At 47.6% G+C, this 26,560-nt stretch overlaps 8 protein-coding genes across 8 annotated transcripts; all 8 read right to left on the bottom strand.

The window, feature by feature from the left end:
• Window positions 1–66: 66 nt before the first annotated feature.
• On the bottom strand, window positions 67–1,192 carry EV420DRAFT_1558617 (uncharacterized protein). Its single transcript, XM_060473745.1, has 5 exons — window positions 1,112–1,192; window positions 765–1,053; window positions 550–704; window positions 346–499; window positions 67–287 (listed from the first exon to the last, which is right to left on the bottom strand). The coding sequence occupies exons 2-5, from the start codon at window positions 834–836 to the stop codon at window positions 120–122; spliced, it is 549 nt and encodes a 182-aa protein (XP_060328176.1). The 5' UTR covers window positions 837–1,053; window positions 1,112–1,192; the 3' UTR covers window positions 67–119.
• Window positions 1,193–1,882: 690 nt separating this feature from the next.
• Window positions 1,883–3,275, bottom strand: EV420DRAFT_1273721 (Six-hairpin glycosidase-like protein; the record flags this gene model as incomplete). The annotated part of the gene is made up of 4 exons (XM_060467781.1): window positions 1,883–2,359; window positions 2,408–2,547; window positions 2,600–2,793; window positions 2,848–3,275. 4 exons carry the CDS (start codon window positions 3,273–3,275, stop codon window positions 1,883–1,885), a joined length of 1,239 nt encoding a protein of 412 aa, XP_060328175.1.
• Window positions 3,276–4,284: 1,009 nt separating this feature from the next.
• Window positions 4,285–5,988, bottom strand: EV420DRAFT_1558615 (uncharacterized protein). Its single transcript, XM_060473744.1, has 4 exons — window positions 5,243–5,988; window positions 4,610–5,187; window positions 4,388–4,561; window positions 4,285–4,331 (listed from the first exon to the last, which is right to left on the bottom strand). The coding sequence occupies exons 1-2, from the start codon at window positions 5,773–5,775 to the stop codon at window positions 4,617–4,619; spliced, it is 1,104 nt and encodes a 367-aa protein (XP_060328174.1). The 5' UTR covers window positions 5,776–5,988; the 3' UTR covers window positions 4,285–4,331; window positions 4,388–4,561; window positions 4,610–4,616.
• A 1,042-nt stretch (window positions 5,989–7,030) lies between these two features.
• On the bottom strand, window positions 7,031–8,317 carry EV420DRAFT_683319 (uncharacterized protein). Its single transcript, XM_060483079.1, has 2 exons — window positions 7,207–8,317; window positions 7,031–7,159 (listed from the first exon to the last, which is right to left on the bottom strand). Exons 1-2 carry the CDS (start codon window positions 8,138–8,140, stop codon window positions 7,137–7,139), a joined length of 957 nt encoding a protein of 318 aa, XP_060328173.1. The 5' UTR covers window positions 8,141–8,317; the 3' UTR covers window positions 7,031–7,136.
• Window positions 8,318–9,289: 972 nt separating this feature from the next.
• Window positions 9,290–12,202, bottom strand: EV420DRAFT_1558595 (uncharacterized protein). Its single transcript, XM_060473743.1, has 9 exons — window positions 11,573–12,202; window positions 11,379–11,520; window positions 11,232–11,326; window positions 11,032–11,183; window positions 10,517–10,977; window positions 10,045–10,462; window positions 9,809–9,988; window positions 9,678–9,752; window positions 9,290–9,620 (listed from the first exon to the last, which is right to left on the bottom strand). The coding sequence occupies exons 1-9, from the start codon at window positions 12,024–12,026 to the stop codon at window positions 9,549–9,551; spliced, it is 2,049 nt and encodes a 682-aa protein (XP_060328172.1). The 5' UTR covers window positions 12,027–12,202; the 3' UTR covers window positions 9,290–9,548.
• A 1,975-nt stretch (window positions 12,203–14,177) lies between these two features.
• On the bottom strand, window positions 14,178–17,782 carry EV420DRAFT_682940 (uncharacterized protein). Its single transcript, XM_060483077.1, has 17 exons — window positions 17,423–17,782; window positions 17,217–17,371; window positions 17,008–17,161; window positions 16,797–16,958; window positions 16,573–16,743; window positions 16,482–16,522; window positions 16,356–16,432; window positions 16,238–16,308; window positions 16,172–16,186; window positions 16,074–16,115; window positions 15,596–16,011; window positions 15,372–15,541; window positions 14,955–15,320; window positions 14,831–14,902; window positions 14,693–14,782; window positions 14,586–14,639; window positions 14,178–14,529 (listed from the first exon to the last, which is right to left on the bottom strand). Exons 1-17 carry the CDS (start codon window positions 17,603–17,605, stop codon window positions 14,372–14,374), a joined length of 2,397 nt encoding a protein of 798 aa, XP_060328171.1. The 5' UTR covers window positions 17,606–17,782; the 3' UTR covers window positions 14,178–14,371.
• Window positions 17,783–19,977: 2,195 nt separating this feature from the next.
• EV420DRAFT_683055 (AhpC/TSA antioxidant enzyme-domain-containing protein) lies at window positions 19,978–21,260 on the bottom strand. The gene is made up of 8 exons (XM_060483078.1): window positions 21,063–21,260; window positions 20,996–21,012; window positions 20,931–20,939; window positions 20,771–20,879; window positions 20,560–20,720; window positions 20,423–20,504; window positions 20,325–20,363; window positions 19,978–20,278 (listed from the first exon to the last, which is right to left on the bottom strand). The coding sequence occupies exons 1-8, from the start codon at window positions 21,205–21,207 to the stop codon at window positions 20,232–20,234; spliced, it is 609 nt and encodes a 202-aa protein (XP_060328170.1). The 5' UTR covers window positions 21,208–21,260; the 3' UTR covers window positions 19,978–20,231.
• A 3,368-nt stretch (window positions 21,261–24,628) lies between these two features.
• On the bottom strand, window positions 24,629–26,263 carry EV420DRAFT_682869 (uncharacterized protein). Its single transcript, XM_060483076.1, has 3 exons — window positions 25,657–26,263; window positions 25,417–25,599; window positions 24,629–25,368 (listed from the first exon to the last, which is right to left on the bottom strand). Exons 1-3 carry the CDS (start codon window positions 25,946–25,948, stop codon window positions 24,842–24,844), a joined length of 1,002 nt encoding a protein of 333 aa, XP_060328169.1. The 5' UTR covers window positions 25,949–26,263; the 3' UTR covers window positions 24,629–24,841.
• Between the last annotated feature and the right edge of the window lie 297 nt (window positions 26,264–26,560).

Genomic DNA, 26,560 nt, shown 5'->3' with positions numbered 1-26,560 from the left:
TAAAGTTAGAGAGAGCTGTGTAAGCATGCTGCTTACCACGTCGACATTACTCACTAGATCTCTGGTCATAGATCCTTCGATCGTACTATATTTCACGTCATGTACTTACATATTTAGCGCTAGTTCGGGATACGCCTCTCTCTGACCTTCCGACCACCACCATCCCCTCCTTCGTAGTCGACTACATCCCGTTTTCTCCTCCCTCTTGCTTTCAATATACGCCGTTCCTCGTTAGTCTTGTCCGATTCTCTCAGTGGTCTCGCTCTTTCATAGAGCGAGGTTACAAGCTGGTGAATAAATCATTAGCGAAGAGTATCAATGTCCACGTGAGAACGGAAAACAAACCAAAAGGTTGGACCTCGCGCCTTCCATTACTTGTCGGTGTCCATTAATCATCTCTTTAATATCTCTCGAAGTTAAGAACTTTTTTATATCCTTCCAAAGGCTGTAGTTGCTACGCTCAATATCGATTACCTTAGTCGTGAGGTCCGATAGGAACCTACGCGGTGTCAGAATGAGATAATCGCTCATTGCACAAAGAATAAATACTTCTGGAACTCAGAGCAAGCATTTTTGAGATCTGCGACGTCTTCGATGCCCCTAGGTTCTGCGGATATCTTGATACTGGCATCGCGAACGATTATCGCGACATCAGTGATATCCCTGGCGAGGACCTGTATATCTTCCTTGTTCTTTGCAAGTCGCTGTCCGAGGAATACTTATGATCATGTACGTAGGGAAGACGAAGTAATGGCAAGCCTGACCTCCAGGTTGTCTAGAAACACGACAGCAACACCGGCAAGACCTTTTACGAAACTACCAGCTATTGGCAGCATCTCACCGACCGCAACGATACCCTTCACGAGTTCTATGCAAGCTGATATGGAATTATTGGAATTCTCTGCGGGTTTCTTGGATAGTTTTGAGGAATACGTTAAGTTTCATTAAGCGCCAGATGACGTAACGGCATCAATTGTCGCGAGATGCCGGCATTATCAATCAAAGGCGTGTACAGGGGGCGTTCAGACATCATATTATAATTAAGATTTGGCCCTGGATTACGAGTTATGAGGAGTTATGGCTGTTATCAAGACTAGGAAGGAGGAGATACGATTTCAAAGAGGTAAATCATTTGGGTTGGTCGAATTGAGGTTGAGTACGAAGGAGAATCTTCCAGTTCGGTTTGTTTGACCTGCTTGAAAGCATGTAGTGAGTTCCTTGATTATGCGTATCTTTTAAATTTACAATGAAGAACGCGGGAATAGCGACAAGTCTTTAAAATGAAACAGGGAAGCTATTCGTAAAAGATAGAATGCAAGACACGTCACGATAAAGGTACTTAAGTAGTTCGGTTAGTTCCGAATAAGTAGCCCAATACACCGTGTTATATCTATGCAAGGACAAAAATACATCAGCGAGCGTGATCATGATGGAGAAAACGAAGAAGTGATCTCGTGGTTCAAAGTTCTGCCTAGTACACACGGATGATTGATTATTACCCCCGGCCGGCCGCGGCAACGACAGCTACATCTTTCTTTGGGGTCTGGATCGTGGATAGTTCCCAAGCCGGCCAAACTGGTATTCTACTGCCGCTAGCTTTGCGCGACCGGGAAGAATCATACTATCTCCACGGCACACAGACCCTACCGCCTCCAGAGTCTGATATATTGGCTAAGATACTATGAATCACGGTTCACGATATTAACGCTGACCGAAACGCGATGTCAAAAATGTTCTTATTCCCCACTACAACTGAGTAAGATAATACAAAAAAGGATACAGTAAGCGTCTGAAGGTAAGTAAGTCTCCATCAAAAAGAGAATGCACCGAGGAGGAAAATAAACTGGGAATAAGTATACTTCAAACCGGGAAAGGGTATCATTCACAGGAGGACCACCGCACCCGCCACAATAGAAAGCAGAACTCCCCAAGCCGACGTACGCAACTGCAGGGCTCCGCTCCCCTGCGAACCATCAGCTACCCATTCCTCGTATGCCGATTGCATCAACAACACGAACGCCTGTGCCTCGGCACTGTCCGATCCCTCGACGCCATACGAATGTGGGTTCACGACGGGCGTCAGCCACCCGTCAGACGTGAAATGTTCATATCCCGAGGTAGAGGTCGACGCCGGTGAGGTACTAGTCGAAGTTGACGTGGAACTCAGCGATAAAGAATAAGTGGACGTCGCTCCGCTAGCGTATAAAGCGTTCCTACTGCGCTCAGCCTGGCGGATGTAAGACGTATCGCCGGTAACAGTGTATAGCCGGTAGACTGTATATGCCATGAGGGCCGTCGACGCGCTGTCGTAGAAAGTAGATTCGTTGTCGGCGTAATTTCGGAAGATATAGGTATTGTCCTAGGAAATTTTATGTGTCGGAGTTAAGGGTAGAAGCAAGGGACGTACCACTGTCTCATACATCGCTTTCTGTATCTCGACAGCCCAAGCAGCGAGGTCATCCATTTCGCTTGAGAATGTGCTTTCATATTGAGATTTCTGGATAGTAGCGTATACTCTGAGCATCCCCGCGGCAGCCCAACCGTTGCCTGTAACCACCATCAGAAAAACGACAGAAATAAACGAGAAAGTTATACGCACCCGTCGACCAGTGACCAGAATCCGTGCCAGAACTTCCCAGTACCACATGCTGCCAGAGGTTATTCGCATTCGTATCCCGTAAATTATCCCTGTAAAGCTTGATCTGGTTGTACGCCTCTGAGACCAGCGTCTCGTTCTCCGTGAGAACACCGTAGTACGCCAGGAAAGGCGGAACCATATACACAAAGTCGCTCCTGGGAATGTAATAAATAAGCATTCAGACTGTCATTGAAAGGAACATGACGCACCATAGCTGTGTTTGCGAGACTCTGTGCGATATGGCGCCGTCGCTTGACCTCGATACGTTGTTTAACAGAAAATCCAGCTGGTCTTTTGCGGCGCCTGTATAATTCAGTCCATCCGTGTCGCCCTGCCCCGTCCAACCTGCTATGAGTACAGCGACGCCGTTCGACGCCGGATCCGCCGCACTTCCATCCGACATCAAGGGCTGGGCGCCCGTAATGTTGTGGTTGGAGCTGTTTCGGTTCGAAACGATCTGTCTCGCCATCGTGAATACAGGCAGGAGAGCGTCCGTCATATTATCCGGCACGGTCGACGGTGGGGGCAGCGACTGGTCAGAGAACACAGAGTAGACCGTCGCATCGGTTTCGAGAAGGGTCTGCTGGCGAGTTCCCAATTCCCAGCTAGAGTGATGGCTATCAGCACACGTTCGCATGTAAGAACTCGAGGCAAGCGTACCTCTGCTGTGCTGCATCTGCAAGTCGAGCCTGAACATTAGAGACCTGTTGAGTGGACAGGCTGGAGCACGAAACTCCAGGCCAAAAGGCAGCAGCTGCTACCAATACTACCCAGCTCCATCTTCCCCCTCGCGTTCCGGTCATGGTGCAAAACGTAGTGGTGGTAGATAGGTGGGAAATAGATAAGAACGGCCTTCACGAAGCCTTGAACGTGGCCAGGTGAAGCAAAGAGCGAAGGCGGCCTGTAGTCAATAGCAAACAGCCAGGCCGAGAGATCGTTCTATCACCATCTTTTTTTCGTGATGCCAGGGAGGTCAGGGCATCAAGGAGAGACACCGTCGCGGCAAGAACGGGAAAGCGTTCCGCTTAATTGTATCAGGTGATCCGGTCCGAATATGATTTAGCGAGACCTTTCTTACCGCCGGGAACGTTCAACAAGGAGGTGCTGGTCTTCCAAAATAGCAAGCTTTCTTCAGAAGAAAAAGTGATTTAGTATACTTTATCGAAAGGAGACTCCCCAGGGAACATCCAGAAACCCTGGGCATTGGGCTCGGCACGCCGCACGGATGTGCGGCGGAACGCAATTTAAACAGTGATGGAGCTTCCAGCGCGGCACTCTTTGGCCGAAAGACGCCTGAGAAGCTTGTGAATAACTTCGACTCTTCTTGCCTTCCGTGCGAAGATAAGATCCTATATAGCTGCCGTCTCCTATAGGAAGGCTCGCGGAAGGCTCTTTTTGCCGGAATAAAATTACAGGGTGATGCGGCGTACGTTATATCAAAGGACCGTACCTGATGTCAAATTTGGTTGGACGATCGGCTTACACGTCTCGGCGCCAAAATTATCCGCTGCGACGCGCGTCGCAACATTGTTAAGAAAGACAAGAAAAACACAGAATATCTGGAGGAAATTAGATGTGGAGGGAAGAACTGTACTGTGAAGCCATACCTCTAGTCCATTCAAAACAGGTTGAATTAAACAGGAACAGCATGGGAAAGGTTTGGAAATAAGCGCCAATTCACATGTGTGGCTCGCTGGCGTCAAATTGATTATGACATAATACAGAAAACGCCAACTGGACAAGACGTACACGTTCATCACCAAGGATACAAGTAATCTCGGTGAAACATACGTTGACCGTTTGATAACCGTCCTGTCAACGAGCTGCTGAAGAGGACATGCGAGTCCTCGAGAATTGCAAGTGAATAAGCGACTCTATTGATCATTTCTGTTGGCCGCATCTTCCGCAAGCTTACTATATGAACTAGTATATGATTAGTTATCAATCACCTTTGATGAATAATGATACAACCCCAATATCAAACAATATCACGCCTCCGGCGATTTCTCCACCCCCAGACAGGGAACGTTTGAGGATCCATCATCCATCGATCCAGAACAACACATTCCCCCGAATAACTCGTCGCCCTCAGCTCTCTAGCTCTCTCAGTCCAACACCTGAACATCGGTACGTCGCCCAGAGCCCCGTAGCACATCGCGATAGCATCGATATGCTTCCGAGACTCAAACAACTGCAACCCCTCCGCCTCTCGTAGCTCTAGCGCACGTTGATGCATTCGAATCATGTAATCATCCGATAGCGATTCGCTTGCGCACCACGTTTCGAAGGTCGGCATGTGCTTACTGAGTTGGAAGAGTTCTTCTCGGGCGAAGTCACTCTGTATGATGGATTCCCGTGGGAGGGTGCAAGTCGGGCAGAGACAGTCAAAGTTGTACCATGTTCGGAGCTTAACGAGGCGTTGTTCACGCTCTACACAGCTGTCGATGTATTGGATCGTGATCTCCTCGTTGGGTCCGATAGCCCGGACTGCTTCGAGAGTCAAGGAAAATGAAGCGGGATCCCATTTCCAGTGAGCGTTCGGTGAGCAGCTATAATGAAAGCCTTCAATATGATTATCACGAAGAATAGAAGAGACTTCCCTACCTATGGTTGCATCGGCTGACCTTGAGGAAAACAGCATGATAAGCAGCTAATTCGGGATCTTCAACGGGCAAGTCGATCAAGAAGGCGTTCGTCTGTATGATAGCTTTCATCGGCTCCTCGAGCGGCTGGGAATTGAACAGATTCATGAATTCGGTCTTTTCCTTGGGGTGGACTTCGGATAACAAGAGAGAAATCATCGATGTGTTGGTAGACGAACTGCGTGGCATGGCGACAAGAGGATGTTCGGCGAGAATGATACTGCCGGCGGGTATGCCACAGCGAGAGAACATCCCTAGGCCTTTGGTCCCAGCGTGTCGGGTTCCGAACGCGAGTTGACGGTGATAAGAAGGCCGATTGAACACTTGCGGTAGGGATTTCTTGACGTCCTCGTGCAGCAGAGCGGCGCATTTAAAATCTCCAAAATGAAAGGTCTGGGTGATAAACCGAGGTTCAAAGGCGCGATTGAAGAGTGTCGAGTAATTCTCTGGTGGATAAGAGTATCGAGAAGAACGACGGCGGTGGGTCTTCGTCATTGTCTGAGAAAGTGGCTTCAAGGTTGAGGAATAGGATATCTGGAGGAACGTCTAGACGCACAGATCGTTTATATAGAACGTCCCGTGGCGTCCAATAGACCATCATCTACGAAGACGCGACAATGGATTGTGCCACCGAGTCGGCACGCGTTATTTGTATATCTCTGTAATTTCTGGTTCGCACAATGGCAGCGTGAAAGAGCTAAAAAGAATCGTACCTCTTCACAACAGCACATGAAAGAGCATAACGGCAAACCCAGGACCGACGTCGAGGTTCAACATTCAACTTGGTCTGGGCTTCTGCAAGTAATTCTAGCTCGATGACAGTGTTTCCTGAGAAAAAGACGTCTGGTAAGAGGCACTCTGAACACGCAAGTATCAGTACCATATTGATACAGATCAGCAATTCGCGGCTTGCCTAGGACAGCGGTGTTGGACCTGACATCAGCGAGAATAACGACTGGCAGTGGTATAGTTCCTTCACAACGCAGGCAAGAAATTCCGACAACGGGATCACCATGAGAAAGTGCAGCAAGGGGGCAACACGTATTCAAAAATTGGCCTTCGCGTTTTAACGGGAAAATACAGGAACACTTCAAGGCCGCCAGATGATAGATCGCAGTATGTTGCGAAGGCTAAAAATTCAAATTCAAATTACGGCGATCAGAATATGACTAATCAAATATCATGACCGTTCGGTCCGGTATACCGGTGCCCTGTCCAGCTTTTGCTTTAACAGCTACCAAATCCAAACGCGCACCCGGTGCAGTATCATTCTCAGGACTACCGGTCTTCACTAGTTCACCGCTTCGCTAATAATATCGATGAACTCTCGACCCTTATTCAATAAAAGTTACGAAGGTTATGCCTATAAACAATAATCAGTAGCTCAAACTTTGGATAAGCGTGGCCGAAGCACGACTGAACGGCTTAGACCGAATATTCGTGTCCTTCATCTAAGAATCCATCTTTCACAGTTCTGATGACTACCAAGCTTGGGCTTGAGCCCCATCCACATCTCCATCCTCTCACCATCTCCTCGGGAACAGGAATGAAAATAGATAGATAGATATCCGGTCGAGGTCCCAAGAAAGCGCGCATGCACTTTTGTGATATTTCATAAACCCGTATTTCATCTTCGCCAGGCATTCAGTCTCCTAAGACCGTGGAACACCGCACGTCCAGGATAACGGTCAACGGTCTACGAGGACGTCGGTGCTCTACACAATGCACAGAACCTTTTATAGCACCTCATGAAACTCGAAGCGAAGCAAAGAACGATCAGATACGGCTGAACGGTACAGCAACGATGTCCTCGTTCTCCGCGGACTACAAGCCGCAGACCATACGGCAATTGCCATTCACAAGTCTATTACGACAGACACTAGAAAGGATTAAGCGAGACACCACACTGAAAATAAGAAGACTGACAGGAACTTGACCGTTGCCTAGCCATCGCACTCTCGGCCTTGTCCCAAAGAACACGCTCCTCCCTCGCATCTCTGTCCCTAAAAGGCTGCGTCTCTCGCAGGAAAATGAGTCTTCCATCCTCCGTGCCCTGCCATCGCGCAATAGCATCCCGGGTCTGACGGGGATCAGGCGTAAACAAAAGTAGCAGCACACAGACACGTAAACTTGTGCAATGCCGCAGAATCAAGGCTACGGTGCTACATATTCGCGATGCCTTGTCCGGGTCTATGGGCTGCGGCTCGGCTCGAACATCAAGTGCTAAATGTGTGAGATTCGAAAGGGAATGAAACCCGGACCACGACGTCCAGTCCGTGGAGTCGTTGATTATAGAAAGGTGCGTTAACCGGGAATAGAAGGGGAGGTTCAGTTCTGGATAGAACCCATGTAGTATCGTAGGAAACGATACCGATAAATGTGTGGGCCGTAGTTGTGAAACAGCTGTCCCAAGTCGTTCAGGCGAATGGCAGCTCGGATGACAGTGCGTCGGGATTTGCGAGGTCGGTACGAAGAATATGGTTAGATGGGTTACACGCGCGCAGGCAGCTAGTATTTTGACAGTGCGATCGGTTTCGGAATGGATGTCGACGGAGAAACAGAGAGATTTTACGTGGTCAAGGAAGAATTGTTGACTTTTGGCGGTCTCGATGGTGCGGAGAAAGTTTCGAATGGTGCTTTCGCGGCGAAGGCTGACGACTTGGTAGAGTATTGGGTCGACCCTATGGTAGTGTGAGCTGGAGACATCGTCAAGGATCGATAGTACGCACCATTCCTGAGCCCAGCTAGATACCTGAACCAAATTCAACGCGATTTGTCTGTCTACCCTGGCGGCATATTCGAATACTTCCTGGAGAATGTCCAACGGAAGGCACGGGGAACTTGCTTCCTCTACGCTCATGCCTCTGTACCAAGAAACGAATAGTAAGCAACAAGGTTCGCCTACTTGCTTTATAGCCGTCGAACAGTAAGAGATCGATAAAGGAGAAGCGGATCCTTTTGGTTAGTACAGTCGTTATTGGTGAACATGTAAGACTGCGTCACGGAATTTGACATCCTCTTTGAGCGGTCCGCGCAGATGTGATACGCGACAAATTAGTCCCACGCATGGAAGGAATCCTCTTTTGGAGATGTTCAGCCAAGTTCTGCGCGGACTCCGTGGAGGTATGAGAGGAAGATCGAAAACCAGGGCGCTTTCGGAAACAGATGGGGACTCTGAGAAAGCATTAGGAACACTTGAATTGGAAATACGAAAAATTATTTGCTTCCAAGCATCCAAGCCATGCGTTGTCTTAGTTTCGGCGGTATATGCTTGAGAGTTCTGGCTACAAGGGGACACAAACGAAGGTCCTGGACGCGTCAAACTCTTACAGAGAGACGAAATTGAATCAATATGAATGTTGTACAGGTTTTGAAGAGAAGGAAAACATACTGAGCAGGGAGATATGGCTGTTTAGATACCTGATGGATTTAACCGCAGAACAAGGGAAGAGAAGAGATCGGACGCAGGGTCAGCTGTTTTGCCACGGCAGTCCGGTGCCGGAAATCCGGTTCTAAATGTTGCACAGCTTCATCGATGTTACGTTCAAACTTCAACGTTGCAAGTTTAAATCACGCGAAGCTCGCGACTTTTCCACGTCTGAACGCTCTCGATGGAAAAAAAAAAGCTCTCTGCCATGCGTTGTTGTTTTTTTTCAACTTAAGAGGTTGCCATACATGGCGACGATAGACGTTTGATATCTGACACTGGATCCGTCCTTCTCCTTATTCATCACCTCGTAAGTGCGCTATGCACAATCTAGGCTCACACTAGTCAACAATGTGATGAACAATGATGTACATCCATTAATAATCTGCTGACGCGAGCGACCGTACCACCTGGCCTCGTCAGTTTCTGATTCATGCCGCTGCATCATGGAGTTTATATGGGGTGCGTCGAATTTCAAAGTAGGTTCCGATGCATGGTCTAGTCTGTTTCTTGTTGATGGCTTGGCTATTCTCACCGATAATTCTGGGATTTTCGTTCAGTCGGTCAAGACCTGAAGTCTAAGGTCGGTAAGACCTTTCATGAGACTCATACCCTCACTCGCCTGCTCTTTGTCAGGGTTTGACTCTTTGTGTGATCACTACTTTGATCTATCTAATCTCAGGATCCCAAGAATTAATTTCTAATCATACTGAACTAAGCTCATACGTGCCATCATACCTAACCACCCCTGCACCGGAATGTGAGGTGCCAAGGTTTGAACTCAAGAAAAAATACGCTGCTGAAAGCGGATACATATCACATACGGCTACACTTTTCACGATCATTTCCCAAGACTACTGACTGGTCCCCATTCAACGTAACGCTCGTAGTGTGTCATACCACTAAGACATGCCTGACAACACGCATGAGATGACACATTGCATCAGTAGCATATAATAGAGACGCTCACCACTTTGTACCATCGTTCCGAGGAGTCGATATGAGGGAGTTCACTATGGTTCACGCCCAATTTTGCATAGCAGCGCTATGTAGAGAGAATGTCATAACACAACAAACATCACAGAGGACAAAAAAACGTACATGTGGCGCAATCCTATTGAGTGGCCTCCTTTGGAGTCCTGCCTTAGAGGTGATCACGCCCTCCTTCTCGTCTTTCAAGTACTCCTCGAAAGACTTTGACGTGTCGTGAAACAATATCAGGTTTTTCATCATATCATGTACCTTCCGGTCTAGAGGGGAAAGAGTAGCTGGGGAAAATCCCTAAAGAAATGTCAAAATCCTCTTCTGATCTGTAAGGAATAGGAGAACGCTCATACCGCGAATGGACACTCTGACATTCTCTTCATCGCATGTTTAGTGATTGCCGAAGAGGATAAAGGCTTCGCTGATTCTTTCCAAACAGGCCAATTCATAAAGTGGCCAATGATGGCCGCATGAGGGTTGGCCTCGTTTAGCAACGGACCCCAGTCGGTAAGAACAGACATGCCAACGTAATTCTTGTCCACAATATTTGAAACCTCGATCCGGTCGAATCTCTGTGGAAATGACGGGCTGCTTTTCAGAGTTGGAAGAAGGTCCCTAGCGTCCTGATCAAAGGAATAAATCTGTATCTTGAATCGACGAAGGCGTTTTGAAAACTCGACGAGCTGGTCTTTGACGTAGAAGAAAAGACAACCTATCAGATCTTCTTCAGTCGTGCCATGGGCCTTTCCGGCGTTGAACATCTCATCGAAGCTGAAGTTAGGATAAGCACAAGTAGGAGCAAAACGAGTAGATGGAGGTACTTACTCCCATCCATCGAAAGGGTGGGCATTATCGCTGAGCATGAGACGTCCATCTTGAGTAAAGACCCATGGGTTAGGAATAGCCATGTGGGCGTTGATAGCGCCAAAAGGTAGGATTAATCCATATGAACGCCATTGCTTGAATGCGAGCCTATGGGAAGGCTTCATTCTTGCATAGTACCGGTCACGGTAGTCCTCTCTCTCTGGTGCGTTCATGATGTCATTCAAGGCGTTATTGGCCATAGGGGGATCCATATCCTTCGGACGGAGTTTATCGAGGAGAAAACTAACTGTGTTGGAGGAGAACATGTTGTACATTGTGGTAGAAGGCGTTAGCTGAGTGGAGGTGCCGTCAAGATGCCGAAATATCTGGGACTGAAGGATGGACAGATAGATACGTGTCTCGTAAGAGAGAGGCTGGAAGATGGAGTACCAGAGATGAAGGGCGTGTTCGGCTGCTTCCTCCTACAGAAAGGAGCTAATCAGGGAGACTAACTAGATAGTGAGCAGTGTACACACAACGTCTTCGATAATCCCGAGAATGGATAGGATCATGAGATTCCTGGATACGACGATAGGATTGAAGTCGTTGAGCACTATTTTGATTGTCCCGGCGTAGTCTCCTGGTAGCTCATTGATGGTTCTGACGACGTTTCGCAGATCCCCGGAAGCTATAGATAAGTCAGATATATCAAATAAACTGTGGATCTCGGACGCACCTATAAACGCCAGTGACAGGTCTCTGTTCCGTATGTCTGCAACGCCCTCGTTATTGACTGCGTTGACGATATCGATGGCTGCGGTATTTCCCCATCTAACATTGTATTAGCGCTGGCACGCAATGGAACTAGCAGAATGAAACGTACAAGATCAAGCCCATTCCGAACACGGACGGTGCCCCTGGTGGCATACCTGGTGCGGTGTCGTCATTGTCGATGAACTTTGGGGTTCTCTTCTCTCTGACCCATGCCGGTGACCACTCAGGCGATCTAATCATGTTTCTACAATCTTCAACACGTCAGTTCTTTCTCGAAGATAAACTGTAGGAGATAATGACTACCATATTTGTGCGATCTCCAATCCTTCAACTGACATTCTTTCGAGCAATATCGGACGAGGAGACACCCGGAGCAGCTCATCGTCCCGTCTTTATAGCAAAATTGGGACTTGGAAGTATCCTGGTTTGCGCAGCTGAGGCGACTCAAAGGTGGTGGCATCGGCGTACCGAATTCCAAGGGTTTTCGACTGGACAGTATCCTCCCTACCTCGATCATCTCTTTTTGGAGACCGTGACGTTTAATAATGTCGTCGAGTGCTTTCACGTATTTGGCGTCCTCCAAATTCGGAATGGTCTTGGGAGTATTAGGGGAGGGAAAAAGGACATTAAGTGGCTGCTTCGAGTCACGTTCACGTTTGTCCAAGAAGGAAAGGAGCGTCAATTTCTTATCGTCCTTTGAGGAGAGTTCAGAGAGAGACTTGTTGAGACTGTCGAGGGCCTGCATGTTGGTAGTCATGATGTGTAGGTGATGGATGGCGGATAACGTTCTGATCTCTTGTAGTGGTTCACACGTTTCCAGGGAGTCCTCACGGTGTCTATACGGATTTCGTCATCTCCCTGAAAATAGGCGCCCAACATTCGGGCACACACGAGACCGAACCTAGCCGTACAATTTGAGATGCAATGCAAGGCGGAAGTCAGAAGAATAATAAACGTACCAATAGCATGATGTTGGTAAATTTAAAATCTCAATATAGGCGTCCAACTCCAGTCATTGGTATCACTCTGCTGATAGAGCTGTACTAGTCTGCAGCAGCCATTCAACGCGTACTGCAGTGCTTCACCGTGCTGAGAAACGGAGGAATATATGTTTGGCTCGGAGGAAGAAATCAAGGCGTTGACGCGTCCTTCATTTTCAACCCAAATCCAAATTGGTCCGAAAGACCGGATCAGCTTACGTCACGGTCCGAAAGGTCCGAACTCGTCCCTTATCAGAGCATCCTTGCTGACGCATGAACAATTCTCTGAGCTCTCTGTAGTACCTATATCATTCCGATGAATGATTATCTGTTAGTTCACGCCAACAGTGTGATAAACAAAAATTCATCCTCACCGTCACTTTGCTTGCGTGTTAACTGAGGTGCTTCCTACACCTAAACATTGCCGCGTTCTGATGTGCAAATAGGGCAAGATTTCAGGGGCCTGAGCCTCTCGTCAATCTGTCGGACCGTGCATGGGTGTTGAAGGGGTTTCCCTTCTTCCTTTGTCATTCCTCTTTACCATCTATCATCAGTAGCTGCATATCCACGCAGAAGGTGACTCTGGCCATGAAATCCTCAAAGGTAATGCATTGAACTCTGAAGCTTCTGCAGACCAAAAGAAAGCTCTTAAAGGTAACGTCCGCTTGACCTATCAGTCCCGTAGTTAAGTCCGAATTCGCTTCATGTCCTCGTTATGGGCTTGCCAGGCTCCGGAAAGTCGACAATTATCAAGGTTCGCTCAGAAATTTACATTTTTCTTTATTAATATAGTATCAACTATGGTTCAGAACTTGCAGGTTTCCGCTTCCTCTCAACAGAATTCGATCGACCCTTTCAGCACTGAAACTAACAACGACCCCAAGGATAAAAACAAAGACTTTCCTTTCAACCTGCTGACGAGCAGTGAAGTGGCTCTGGATATCGAAGGAAAGGACCGTCGCTTGGCCGAGATTAACGATAGGTGGAGGGAGGGCACGTATGATTCGAAGGAATTTAAATGTGTCTTGCTCATCGTTGACTTGAGCGCGTATGACCAATTCACTGGAGGGAAGCAGGACGCGGTACGTTCAGATCTCTTTCATTTACTCGCCCTGATTGTGATTTTCTTAGAATATCATGGAAGACACCATGAGAGAATGGAAGTCCGTATGTGATTCCCAAGTGTTTAAACATGCTTCTTTGGTAAGCCAGCCACACTTATTCCCCGTTTGAGGTGTGTTTAAAATATTCCAGTCTGTTCTTCAACAAGAACGATGCTTTTAAGACGAAGATGCCTCTCGAATATCAGGAGTTTCTTTCCGGTGTGTTTTCCCTACGTGTCTATTGATATTACCTTAAATTGCTGTAGGATATTTCCGGAGAGGCAGGTGATGCTCATGCAGGTCGTGAATACTTCATAGAATGCTTCGCAAGGCTAACGAACGGCAGATGCTATTTATTCGGTGGGCAGAATATAGTCCTCCCGAGGCACGATTTTTGATACAAGATGTAGGGCGAGTTGCGCCACGGATACTTCCCTTCTTCGTGATCTTCTAGGTGTACTTGAAGGTATGGTGAATGAATATCTTGTATCTATCTAATTGTCTCTTACTACATCTTCAGTGTAAGTCTGTCGCCGTTCCATAATAGCAACTCTCAAAAGATAATGCATTGCTGCCAGGACGTCAGAAAATGCCAAGTTGGTGAAAGTAGGGTCTGAAAAAATAATAAACATGGAAAGGCCGGGGGATTGGAAATGGGCTCAATGAGTAGTGATTGACATTGGAGCATTATCTAACTAATCCCGTCTATGTGTCTAATTGCTAGTATTAAGAATCAAGATTAACAAATATGATAATGAGCGTCAAGCGACCAGAATCTGAAGAGCATGAAGAATCATATAGCAGTGGGATATTCTGTAGGCATTGGTATGCGGGAAATCCAGAATTGAGCATCTCTGTGAGGTTGTACTATGCTGCAATATCCGCACAGTAAACCCACCTGCAATCATCCTTTATCGGGGACGACGGCATTCTCGGGCCGACATGCTCGTCGTTTTGCGGTGGTAAGATTTATCCTGTTAACGTACAAAGTCTGCATCCAGATATGCACTACTTACAAATCATGAACGAGGGCCTTGGGACACCCAAGAATGAAGAAATAATGCGATAAGGAGAGTCACTCGAACAAGCGTCGAGTCAACGAGCACCGTGATAACGCCGCCAATGACATAGATACACAGAGAAATTCGTGACATAGGTGAACCGAATTCCGTGATACCTTCGAGACCGAGAGTCAGAATATCAAGCGGCAACGAGTCCAGATTGAGCGCCTACTAGAGGATTCGGAGCTGCTTATTCCGTCGGGTTCTACTTCGTAGATTTGAGCTTCTGATCGAAAAATATTGAGTACTGAAAAAAAATATAAAAGTTGTATATCTCACCTCTGAGCGGATCATGATTACGATCTTCCAGCTTTGAGATATCTGATTCGAGGACCTCTAGCATGTCAGAGTACGCTTTGAGCTGTTCCCCTGGAAAACGGATTTAGCCTTTAGCGGAGCATTATAGGAACTGCTCACATGGCACAGTACTGGCGGTTTGAGTTATCGTAGAACACCCGCTGATACCCCTAGATATCTCCGTACTTATCGCTGAAGGAGGTGTCAGTGCAGGCTTTTAAAAGAACGCTGTACGGAAATATACCTTCATCTTCGATGAGACGCGCGGATAGCTCCGATTGGTTCAAATATCTCGCAACTTCAATACTCAGGGGGTGAAAGCCGCATATCTTGTGGAAGAGAGTGCTGCATTCAAGACCGAGAGGGCGATGAAATAGTATGTCGTGGCCAACTTCTGTCAGTGCTACAGAATATCCAGAATGATTATTCGGTGCGTCTATAGTGAGTCTAGCACCATATGGATCACTGGAAAGGTAGACGTCTGGTGCACCGAATCCATGATTCTCAGTGAGGGGAGGAACGCCAATAAACAGGTATGGGACGCTGGAGGGTGGCCAGTCAATATTCGAGGACTCTGTCTCTACGAGAATTTGAAAATATCGCTGAGTGACTAGGGCATACTTTCATTACTTCGGCCATTTCGAGAACAAGGATTGCATACCTTGCGTGACGATTAGATGAGGGTGCGAGACGCCGGAACTCATGAACATCTTGGCCAAAATTCGCGGACCCTGTGAGAACCAGTGGAAGAAACATTCCCGTTTTGCTGCTGTTGTCAGGCTCATGGAGCAAAGGAAGTCGACGGCATCGACGCCTTCCGGAAGAGTGTATCTGATAAATAATTCATTTCAACAGATACAGGACGAACGAAGCAGTGAGACTTGCCGCCAGACGCCGCTCGGGAGCTGGAGAAATTTCCCAGCTCCAGGCTGTGAGATCACCGAGATCCGGACGGGCGGGTGTTCATCTTCAAGGGAGTCGATGAAGAAATGACGGTCCGATAGAGTATCGCTTACAACGATCTTCCCAAATATCATTTCATGTTCAAGGGGCGAACCGACGTTTGCATGAAGCGACGTTCCCACTGAAAGGATGTCGTAGTAGGACAAGAGATGCTCCTTCACCATCACAGGCTCATTCCGTCGTCGCATAAAAAGATCGAGAGAATCCCGTATCTCTTCCGCAGCCGGTCGGAACAGGTCAGCGAGGTTTTTTATATAAATCTTGTCCCAGTCCGGCGAGACTTGCAAGTCGTCGAACAAGAGACGTCCATCGGGGGTACAGCGAACGTCGTTGAAGCCCTGTTGCATTTAGACAGTTAGCACGACCAAACCGTAGATGGAGATAAATAAAAGCCGCTTACAAAGGTCAATTGAAGACATGTGAGTGAAAATCTGAAGGCACTCTATTGGACTACCGATCAGATGTTTACTCGTTCACAGCGGACGGATCGCTACATACGTGGAATGCATGGGTCTGCGGATCGGTCAGTCTGAAGGCGAGGGTGACTTCGATAATGGACCATACCAATACAAAATGTGCGAGAAACTCGAGACGTTTCTCAAAGAGCTTAGGAAACTCTGACAATGGCATTTCCCCTAAGGCTCGTTCAGTTATTAAAGCGTAGGAAAGCGCAAATCCATACCAGAGTTTCCGTAGAATATCAAGGAGGGCGTCTGACCAGGTTCAACAACCCCGTACAGCTGGCGCAAGTTTGGATGTCTTTTGCCGGTGGTCAACTTTCGGCAGTACAAAGAATAGGATTACTGACCTTCCGACTTGGGTGTGAATATCTAATTGCTGCTTCCACGCCTTCGCTCCTATGAGTTCATCGCAAAGACATTCATCGTCTCGAAACTTACCACGAGACCCAGAGACCCAGAGTATTCCTTCACAACCATGATACGGCCCAACGTGGAGACATCCGCCGTAAATTTGATGACTTCACCAATCCTTCTGCTGCTATTGTCAATAACCTCTCTGTGCGACCACATTTCCCGGATTTGAATGTCGCTGTGAAGGAGATTGTGGAACTGGAAATGTTCATCAGTGTGTCATATCAGATTGGAGAACCATGCATGCGGACCTTGTTGTTGACGACAGTCTTTCTTGTATTAGCTGTAATATGGGAAATGTCGCGCTGGATACCACCCGCCACGTTAACCAGGTCCGTTTGCATAGATTGAAGAGAAGCGATCCCATGCTTCATGTGGGAAACGGACGCATTAGAGTTCAGGGATAGTGAAAGCTATGGCATTGATTAGCAGCGTGTATCTTTGGGAAAGCAGAACACAGACGAGAAGGTTTGACTTCGCGGCTTCCATAGTTTGTCGGTGACCATTTATTGCATCTCTAACGCTCTGTGAAGTTGGGAACCGCTTGATACTTTTCCATGTCCCTCTTTGACTTCGATAAATATCGCGCACTTCAGTGGTCAGACTGGATAGAAACCTGCATTGACGTATATTAGAAATGGATATTATCTCAGCGTAGAAAGGATAATGACTCTTGGAATTCCAAACAAGATTTTCGAAGATCTTCAGCATATGTGATGCCCTCGGGCACCGCGGACAATTCGATAACGGCATCGCGAACAATAACCAGGACATCAGTAATATCTTTAGCCAGCTCCTCCGCGTCCTCCTTATTCGTTCCATATCGCTGCCGAGATATTATCAGCGATGCAAAACAGCCGTCGGAAACACAACCAACCTCTAGGTGTGGCAGAAAAACTAAGGCAACGCCGCCAAGGCCCTTCAAGAAGCCACCGACAACTGGCACCATGTCACCGAGTGCAACCGTCACCTTGGCGAACTCAATAGCAACTGTTATCGCATCTTTGGAGTTCTCGGAGCGTTGCTTGGATTTTTTCGTAGAAGACATCGGCTCGTTCATGTCGGAGGAGGACAAGAATCGTTGAGAGGCGTTATGCCTTGGTGTGTGGCAGGTGGCGGCATCGCCATGAAAGGGTTAACAAAGGATTTGTTGGTCCCTGAGTACACCACGCGGGCTTCGATCCTCTCTTCGATTTCTTGTACCGCATATGGCAATCCATTGGGGTTTGTCGTGTTACAGGCAGAGGTCCTCAAGCAGAAATCGCAAGTCTGAGTAGCAAATACATGAGAATTCAATGCCATTAAACAGGATGTACATGCAATTGTCCTAGTGGAAAACTCTCGGCCAGATCACTTCGTCCTACGGCCCGGAAGATGGCTTGAATACGCCACTGACGGACGCTAACGCCATTAGGTAGCTCATCGTCAGGGTAATATCCTTTGAAGTACACATAGCTCTGAGGGAATGTCAAACTGGCAATGTCCTGAGCCGTTACGAGGCGTGGAAGTATAACTTCGGACCCACCCTAATAGTAGCATTTAGTTGAAAAGAAATAGGTGAGGATAGGGATACAGACTGGGCCCGGTACCGTTACCGTTGCCTCCCAGGGCTTCGTCCTATCACGAAACGGTACCTCGCTGAAAGGCCCGGTAAGGCCCGTAAGTGAACTTGAGTTACGGTCCTATCTGCAGAATGAATGATGGGAATGAAGCACTAAGATTAGGGAGGTACCTTTCGGCTGTCAATCAGCAGCTCATTAAAGCCGGTGATCAACGTATTGACTTTGCCTTCCAGCCTATTGATCTGCTTTTGCACTGGCGCAAACCAGACAGCTAACATTCAACTAATGAGCATCGATACATTGCGATATTGAGATGGTAACGGACGGGCACCTCCATTTTCAATTGAGCGGAGGGCAACAACAGTTGCATTCGTGACGCAGGCAACATTTACGTAGCCTGAATCATTTGGAGCAGGCGACCGACCTAGAGCCTCCTATCAGCGGTTGAAGGCACGAAGAAACGGGATGTTACGCTAGGCAATACTGGCCCTCTGAGCGAGTCGATAGGCTTCGACAACATCGCTGTCATTGGGCGGTTCATTGGAAGGAAAAGGCCGCTCTATTTTGCTAAGCATCGCCCTCTGGCAGAGTGACAGTGTTTAAGTTCGCTTAATAGTAGCCATTGCCAAGCATTGCCAAACAACGCCGCTGTTCGGATCGAGAATGGAACTTGCCGGAGGTGACGTCACCCCGACGTTGACCCACCATGCTTTCCTTGACTCTGGGTGGTGGCGAGTAGTGTCATAGATGCTGCAGGATCTCTTTGATGGTGAGACGAAGCTATCAGATACCCAAGCTTGGTTCGCGGTGCATAATGGGGATGAGCAAGATTAGAGAGAAGATTGGAGGCCTTAAGTACTCCTGCTCTGGTAAAAATTTCATGTTCATCTTTCTTGACAGAGCTGAGGCTCATTGTCGTGCTTGAAGATCAACCACAGACGAGTGTAAGCTATACGTACTGTAATAATTTGTGGTATTCTGCGCCAGTACATTCCGCAAGCGAACATACTAGTGGAAGGCACTTTGACTGCAATTGTATCGGAGATGCGTCCGGCAGGTTAGATAGGTTTAAAGCTTGCAGCCCCTTGGAGACGTTTTCCGGGGGGCTGCTTTTGGCTAACATCGGAGTCCTAAGTGAGCGACGCAATTAGAGAATTTTGGAGTAAGAAAGGTACGAGACGTGGTCCCCTTTCTGGAGCACCACGGAACGAGCCCAAGCAGTACCATTTCTGCGCCCATAATCAGAGCTTCCGTCATCAAGGCTTCGTTCGTCCCGGTATTCCGCAACGAATCAACGTTGGATATGTAGGATGCCCCTGCCAAGTAATTTTCTCGGCCGCTCTCTTCCCTGTGTTTCCTTCTGCGTTTCCTGCTTTAGATACTGCAGCTCCTGCGTTCATCCGCAAGGCTACTTCCGAAGCTTTCGGTCCATAGCTGGAGTAAGTAGCGCGGCTCCCAGTTCATCCTTTAGTTCCGTCTATAGCAATGCGGTCGCTTATCGCATAGTCATCGATGGAGCGTTGAAACTCGTTAAAGATAGAGGTGGGGACGGCGAACTTAGATAGAAAACTATAGCTCAGGCAGTGGTGGCTCAAATCGGTAGCGGAGAATATATGTCGAGGGTCGACGATGACTCATCTTCTCATCACTGCGCCACTGTGTTTGGACGAGAGTAACTGCGTTCGAGGACCAATAGATCCATGCTGTAGTTGCTGCGGCTGACTTGCATTAAAGACGGAAAATTTGGCGCAGAATGGAACGTTCAGTCTCAGCAAACGACTGTATTATGACAGCGATAAAAAAGAGGGCCTAAATGCTTGAAATTAACATTCATATTCCTTTAGTAGCAGGCTCTGCGTACCTGGATAAATCAAACAGATGTGAGAATCCTTCAATGATCCTGCATGAATCTTGTCGGCCCGATACATTGCCCCAGTATATCTGAAAGTGTGGCTCCCGGAAGAGATGGGAAGAATTTCGACCTCACCAGGTCTATCTTTCCCACACAAACCTAGAGCTATTGAGTGCCGAAGCTTGTCGTCCCGTATCCTGGGAAAGAATGGCAGAATGAGGTTTGGATAATTCCTGAATATACAACCAATGATCACCGGTATTATTACGCGTTCACAAATCAACATCAGCATGCTTCATCAATTCTGACACCTCGACATCTGTCACACCGTTAACACTGGACTAACAGTATGCAAGAATACTCACGATCTTCCGTATTCTGCATTCGAGACGCAAAGATACACTCTTTTCCTGTATTAACAATCATGACGATTTCCTTTAACAAAGAGAAATACAATGCTTACCCGGTCCAAAAACGAAGTCGCCGCCCAGCTGGGAGATTTTTCCCTGCTTTCCGATGAGACTTGGGTTCTTAAGTGGCCCTTGCTACGGGCCATCAGGTCTGAAAGAAAGAATTAAAGAGATAAAACGGTGTACTTACAAAAGTACTAGACACCGCGTTATAAAATGCGCCGACCTTAAGATAACTGCGTCTCTCTTTCCCAGTCGGAGTCATAGCAAGGTTTTCTATATCCATACCGAGAGCGTGGTATAGCTTTCGAGTCGGGTCTGCATAGATCTGACCCGGAAATTTGGCCGATTCTGAGGTTGGAGTTGTATTTAGTACCACCGGAAGATCATGTATTTTGAACCTTTGTAGAACTTGATAGCATCAGGATGCCCGCATCCGATGACTATAATTCGAGCGTTGGCTTTGTCGAGAGATTCCTGTGGTACAGAGGCAAGCTCTTCGACGTATTGCTGTACAAAAGTGAAAGGCAGGCTTCTGAAAGTTTTGGAAGAATGGCATACCTTGCACGACTGGAATGACCTCGCCATTAACGAGCGACATAAGTGAAAATTTCACGGTCACGCACTCCACAGAAAAAGTGCCCTAATACGAGAGTCAGCATGTAAGAGGTGCCGACTGTAAAGTGCCTCAGCTAATGAAAACTACGACAACTTTTTCCGGCGGATCCGAGGGAAGAAGAGAGCCAAAGTTGACTGTGCTGCCTTTACCATCCAATATTTCGAGTTCAAAGGCCTCCGCGAGGGCAGATTGCTTGGGTATTTCGTTCATGAGAGACATAGACGATGTTGGTGTTGGTGTTGGCGCAGGTGATGGTTCGACGACGGTTACCGGTTCCGGGCCGGGAGAGAATAAGTATCACTTGTGACGTAACGTCACTCGACTTCTTGAACGCGACTCGAGTGGCACTGTTCACCTACCGACCACCTCAGGCTCATCAGAATATACCTTTCTGGCACTCAAATTGGCTATGTGTTTCATAGAAAAAGCTAGAGCGATGTTCACAATTTACACCAAGGAAAAACAGATCACGAAACAATATTTCGACGCAAAATAGTTGGAACTTGGTACTGGAATGGCCCGTAGTTTATTGCTGCCGAGTCTAGAAGTACGAAACTAGACTTTAATCCAACTAACGCACATGTTTTGTGTTGCCTGTTAACCGTGGTATAAAAATAACAATTAAATCCCAACGCTCACCGTGTCACGTTCTACCCCACCAGTGACGGTTCCGAAGCCTGAGCTCAATATTTGGTGAGGCGTGACCAAAACATAACTGAAGACGGAAGCTAAATACCACCTTGTTGATAGTCACCTGCACCAGCTGTGCGAATTCTTGTCATTCAAGACCTTCAGAATTTCTGGGTGATGCGTCCTTTTTCGTAACGCAATCACTGCTTCCTAGCCATATTCTTAGACGAAAACAAGCATGCTTCTATGTTCTTCCTTTCCCGTATCGCCCTCTTCTGGGCCTTGATCGCTCTTCCCCCTCTCTAGTCAGCTCCTCTAGTTGCCTTTGCATTTCCGCATGTGCATTCGTTCCACATCCTCACGATAATGAAACTGGTCTTGGACATCCGTAGGCTTTAGGGTGATCTCAGGGCCATCGTCGAGGCAAGGAGTGCCCCGATGAAGAGGTCCGCCAGGCTTTGAAAGGTATGCGAACGTTTGTCACAGGTTGCTCATGGTTTCGGCTGCATGTACTCCGTGCTTGGATCTGGGCAAAAGGGGTAAGAACCAGGACGCGAATAGCAGTACGATGGGTACCTTTACGGACACTCGGTTGCCCGGAGGTGGAGGAGATTATTGACTGTGGTAGCCACTGATTGAAAAACCAATATATGACGTACGTATAAAAATAACGCATAGCACTCGGCTGAGGCGATGTCATTGGAGGAAAACGGCAAAGCATCTACTACGTCGTACTCGAGACGTTCTCGTTTTGGCCACCTGGGACAAAGATGAACTTGAATCTAACAAGAGAATCAAATATTCACATCCGTCATTCGCGCTACCCTCTGCTGACGAGGAGATCGGTCCAGGCTATGGACCATCTGTTCGACACGATAACGAAGGGATGACCTCATCAAGCTGGTGTCTCCAAACAAAAAGAAAAAGAGCAGAACGGTTTTCCTCTGCTGCTCTAAGTTTTTCGTTTCCAATGTCGTAGTTATTGGCCGTTTGGACGCGTTTAGCTGGAGGTGTGGACCTAAGAAATGGAAATACCAGATGCCGTATCTGGCTGTGCGAGTGATACACACGCACCGCAGGATCTTCCATTACAAGCATAATTATTGTCCTCCAATGACGCCTTTGACCTCGTCGGTGCGCGATAATTAAGTAGGGCTGGGAGTTTGCGGTCTTGAAGACTATGAGGTTTGCTACTTCGAAGAGAACACCGCAGAATCGATCTCAAATTTTGACAGAGAGTAACGGGACGGCCGATGCTGTAATAGTACGTAGCCTACTGCCGCTGAACCTAGAAGGCAAGGGAATGATGATGACGATGGTGCCGGCATGTCGGCCACATTACGGATGCCAAGGCCAACTATATCCGTTACCGGCCCGGCCTAGCTTGATTCCCATAGAAATGCTTTCAACTTCCATGACCATCAACTTGCTTGCTTCACTACTTGCTAATCCGATATCCTCGTCGTTTATGTGCTGCTTCTGTGATAACAAGGCACATGGACATTCCCAAAAATCCACGTTGGCCTGGCTGGAACATTTAAGCCCCGAGTGACGGTCGTGTGCACACAAAAAGCTCATTTCTTATGAAGTTCTCTAGCTACGCTGTCGTCCCTTCCTGAACTATTCGAAATTGATATGATGCAGAAAAACTTCAGGAGAGTGCTAGGAAGATTACGCCAAAAGGTATGAAAGGAGTCTTCTCGGGATTCTTGTTGGCACTGGTTCGAGTTATTACTTTGACAATTTCGTACACCTCGATGGTGCACTTTGGCATTGGGCCACCCTCGTGCTCTATCCGTCTATGGTATCCTATTTCTCCTCCACTCTAGGACTTTCTATATCTTGCTCAAGAAGCAATTGCCAATGAATGGCACACCTGCGCCATGAAGCGTTCTTCCGACCATCCCCCAATTTGTAATGAGCTTCGTCAACGACTGCTCAATATTTATCATGCACGGAGGTTGGCTCGAGCAGCGTGAGCACGACCTCGTCTACTTCGCTATTAGTTCCTGAGGTATATTCCGCTAGGTCCGGATGTTATTAACACTTGAGCACGGCACGCTTCTCAATTCTCACCCAATCAAGAAGTGGAAAGACACCCACAAATATGGATACAAAGTCTACGGCGTCATTGGCAGGTGGACATCGTGTGCAACTGGGAGGCATTGCCATATTTTACAAAAATGCTATTCTTAATGGCGTGAGGGAACTCGGTCCTTCTTAGACGGTCTCGATCAAAGAAGTAGATTTTCAGGGTAGTAAGGTGTTCATTTCGGAATGCCTTGCCAACCATTTAAGGACTGGTCCGAGATTGACGCGAACGTCTGGGACAAAAAAATTCGAGCCTACCCTGTACAGTAAAGGTGATGAAACTCTAAGTGTCATTCTTTTGGATTTCCGCAAGGCATTGGCGGACCTGCCAGTAGTTCGCCTCGCTTAATCTTGACATTGCCTCCCGGGCCGAACGAACATGTCTGCACGGCACTTCGTTTACATACAGGCGCCTCGTCGTGATTGCAGTGCTCGAGGCCACCCCAGATATGATACACCAACAACACGTGAATACCGCAGAGCATTCGCTATTCTATGTCCACCGTATTCGCGGGCTTCCTTCCTGCCTGAGCGGAGATTGTATATGAATATCCCATAATTGTATCCTCTACATTTTGTGTTGTCTCGCATAGGACCTCTCAGACGCTCTTCCCAAAGTTTACTCTATCGAAACCATCATATTTGTTCAAGTATCGGTGCGGATTTCCATTGCTACGAACCAACAGAGGCAGATGATTTGCCTTGAGGCTGATTCCGACGTCTCACCTAACAGTCATGGCCAGCCAGGCGAAGAGGACAATAGTTAAGATATATTACTAGCCACGTAAGTGAATATTAATCAAGGAATTTTGATATGTATCTTGAAAGGCAGTCGAATGAGATCAGATCTCTGTCCGAAGACATTATTCGAAGAAGAGTGAACGAGATTGCAGCAGGATTACTTTCATGCAACAGGTCACCCAAATCTTGAAATTAAGAGAGTATTCCATTTGTTGTAGCACAAAGTCCCGTACATTACATCTACCTAAAACACTAGCTACAACGATCAAGTCCAGCGAAGAATTAATTACTTATACTAACTAATATCCCTACCATAGAATAATGACCAAAAGGATACAGATCCAGGTAAATGTTTTACTATCGACGATGAAGTCCTTCTGAGCTGTCATGTTCACGGCTTCCCAAAGACCAGCCTCCCCACTCCAGCGTTCTTATCCACCTCAACTCCAATCAAATACGTCTTCTCGCCCAGCCAATCAATCCTCCTAACGCCACCGTCCCATCCACCCCCAAGTTTCCTACACCGTGCCTCGTATGCCCTCGCCGCCTTCAGCTGCGCATGCGTACCATGCCCCAGTACTTCCCACTCTCGGTGCGTTACCCTCGTCGACAAAGTCCTGTGCACGGCGCAGAGGAGGTCAAGGTTCGTTACCACCCTTCCATCCGCGTGCACAACGATTGGCCATGGGAGTTTATTCGATTTCAACACGAGCTTGTCAGAGTTTGCCGGATCAGTGGCTGGCTGAGATAGCGTATGGGCAGGGATCGGCGTCTGAGTTTTTCGGTCGACGACGGACTTCGAGGACGGCGTAAATGTCACGTTGTACCATATTGGCGCGTGGCATTGACGACTCGAGGCGAAGAGAGGATGCATGTGGAGTGCCTCAGGTCGGTTGGGATTAGCGAATGACACGTGATCTGGTAAAGGTTCGTTTAATGAAAACTGAATACGCAAAAGAGACGTACGCTGTATACTCGTACGTGCATTCGAGTGGGAGGTCTTCTTCAAAACGGGGCGAGGCGAGGAGTTGCTTGTACTGGCGCTGTTCGTTTTCGGAAACGAATCGGGTGGTGACGAACTTGACGAGCTTGTACGGGAATGGTTACTTTGTGGTGATGCATTTGGAAGATAGATAGAGTATGGTGTAGCTAAGACCTTGGACTTAGTTTTCTGCTGAATAGATGTAAGGTATGAAAATGACGTACGGCGGTTGTACTTGTAACTGACGATGCGAAGCTCTTGGGAATGATGATGACCATGTTTGTTGGTGTGTGAAGGAAGTGATGTGTAAGAGTAGCCCTTGGAAGGAGAAGGAGCATACGATAAAGAATTACTCCTTTTCCTCTTCGGAACGTGCTTTGTTGACGTTGTACTGGGAGTGGTCTCCTGCCTGCAACTCCGAGGAGTGGAATGAGAACGTTGACGCGGTTTAGAATCGTCTGAGAGCGATGCGCGTCGTTCGCTGCCTCCAAAGAGACTGCGAAAATAGGATGCCATGAGATTGAGTGTCGCAACAGCGGGTAGTAGAAAGATGTATCGCAGGAGGTAGTGGTTGAGGTCAGAGTTGTTAAATACCAACAATGACTCGGCCCGAGTTCGAAGTGATGGATAGATGGAGTAACGAAGAAGACCTATCCGAACGATCCAAGGCGACCAAAGGGGGAAAATACATGGCAAATCTCGACGTCGGCAAGCTATAATGACCGCCCAGACGAGGAATCTTTGCCCAACGAAGTGGACTCGTGAGGTAAGAGAAGGCGCGAGTATGGCGGACGTAGAATAGTCAGCGCGTGGTATACACGTGTTGTTGATGTACCGAACATCCAGGGCGGCCTTGAGCACTGATCAGTGATCCCAGCAGGTGGCGATATGCGAATACAGCGCCATCGAGAGGTGCGACTTCTGTCAACGTCTACCCAAAACAGACGGCATCATGGTTCGGCACAGTTGAATGGTACTCGCACCCACCTTCTTTCCGGCATTTTCTTAAGGAAGGCCAGGAGGCCCACATTACTGAAATACTGAACTGTTGAACGGGTTTGGCGTGAAACTTGAGCTGGTGATACGCGAACGTCGTTCAATTATTCGGTTCGGCAAAATCTATCCATC

The sequence above is a fragment of the Desarmillaria tabescens genome (genome assembly GCF_030435595.1).
Source record: "Desarmillaria tabescens strain CCBAS 213 chromosome Unknown EV420scaffold_30, whole genome shotgun sequence".
NCBI lineage: Eukaryota > Fungi > Basidiomycota > Agaricomycetes > Agaricales > Physalacriaceae > Desarmillaria > Desarmillaria tabescens.
Note: the sequence above shows the minus strand (reverse complement) of the source record. Positions and strands in the feature narration are given on the sequence as shown.

Excerpts from the sequence above, each read along its gene's own strand:
- EV420DRAFT_1558617 (XM_060473745.1), bottom strand. The coding sequence starts at position 836 with ATGCTGCCAATAGCTGGTAGTTTCGTAAAAGGTCTTGCCGGTGTTGCT. Across the intron at positions 500-549 it reads GCTTGCTCTGAGTTCCAGAA|GTTCCTATCGGACCTCACGA; the intron begins GTATTTATTCTT and ends GACACCGCGTAG. Across the intron at positions 288-345 it reads GCGCGAGGTCCAACCTTTTG|CTTGTAACCTCGCTCTATGA; the intron begins GTTTGTTTTCCG and ends TTTATTCACCAG.
- EV420DRAFT_1558615 (XM_060473744.1), bottom strand. The coding sequence starts at position 5,775 with ATGACGAAGACCCACCGCCGTCGTTCTTCTCGATACTCTTATCCACCA. Across the intron at positions 5,188-5,242 it reads GTCAGCCGATGCAACCATAG|CTGCTCACCGAACGCTCACT; the intron begins GTAGGGAAGTCT and ends CTTTCATTATAG.
- EV420DRAFT_683319 (XM_060483079.1), bottom strand. The coding sequence starts at position 8,140 with ATGAGCGTAGAGGAAGCAAGTTCCCCGTGCCTTCCGTTGGACATTCTC. Across the intron at positions 7,160-7,206 it reads TAGGCAACGGTCAAGTTCCT|TGTCTGTCGTAATAGACTTG; the intron begins GTCAGTCTTCTT and ends AATCCTTTCTAG.
- EV420DRAFT_1558595 (XM_060473743.1), bottom strand. The coding sequence starts at position 12,026 with ATGACTACCAACATGCAGGCCCTCGACAGTCTCAACAAGTCTCTCTCT. Across the intron at positions 10,463-10,516 it reads CACCCTTTCGATGGATGGGA|CTTCGATGAGATGTTCAACG; the intron begins GTAAGTACCTCC and ends TCCTAACTTCAG. Across the intron at positions 9,753-9,808 it reads TCAATAGGATTGCGCCACAT|CGCTGCTATGCAAAATTGGG; the intron begins GTACGTTTTTTT and ends CTCTCTACATAG.
- EV420DRAFT_682940 (XM_060483077.1), bottom strand. The coding sequence starts at position 17,605 with ATGAACGAGCCGATGTCTTCTACGAAAAAATCCAAGCAACGCTCCGAG. Across the intron at positions 16,012-16,073 it reads CATGTCTTCAATTGACCTTT|GGCTTCAACGACGTTCGCTG; the intron begins GTAAGCGGCTTT and ends TAAATGCAACAG. Across the intron at positions 14,783-14,830 it reads AACCGCCAGTACTGTGCCAT|GGGAACAGCTCAAAGCGTAC; the intron begins GTGAGCAGTTCC and ends TCCGTTTTCCAG.
- EV420DRAFT_683055 (XM_060483078.1), bottom strand. The coding sequence starts at position 21,207 with ATGTCTCTCATGAACGAAATACCCAAGCAATCTGCCCTCGCGGAGGCC. Across the intron at positions 20,505-20,559 it reads ACGCGGTGTCTAGTACTTTT|CAAGGGCCACTTAAGAACCC; the intron begins GTAAGTACACCG and ends GATGGCCCGTAG. Across the intron at positions 20,364-20,422 it reads CGACTTCGTTTTTGGACCGG|AGTGTATCTTTGCGTCTCGA; the intron begins GTAAGCATTGTA and ends ATACAGGAAAAG.
- EV420DRAFT_682869 (XM_060483076.1), bottom strand. The coding sequence starts at position 25,948 with ATGGCATCCTATTTTCGCAGTCTCTTTGGAGGCAGCGAACGACGCGCA. Across the intron at positions 25,600-25,656 it reads CAGTTACAAGTACAACCGCC|CTACACCATACTCTATCTAT; the intron begins GTACGTCATTTT and ends CCAAGGTCTTAG. Across the intron at positions 25,369-25,416 it reads TGCACGTACGAGTATACAGC|ATCACGTGTCATTCGCTAAT; the intron begins GTACGTCTCTTT and ends AACCTTTACCAG.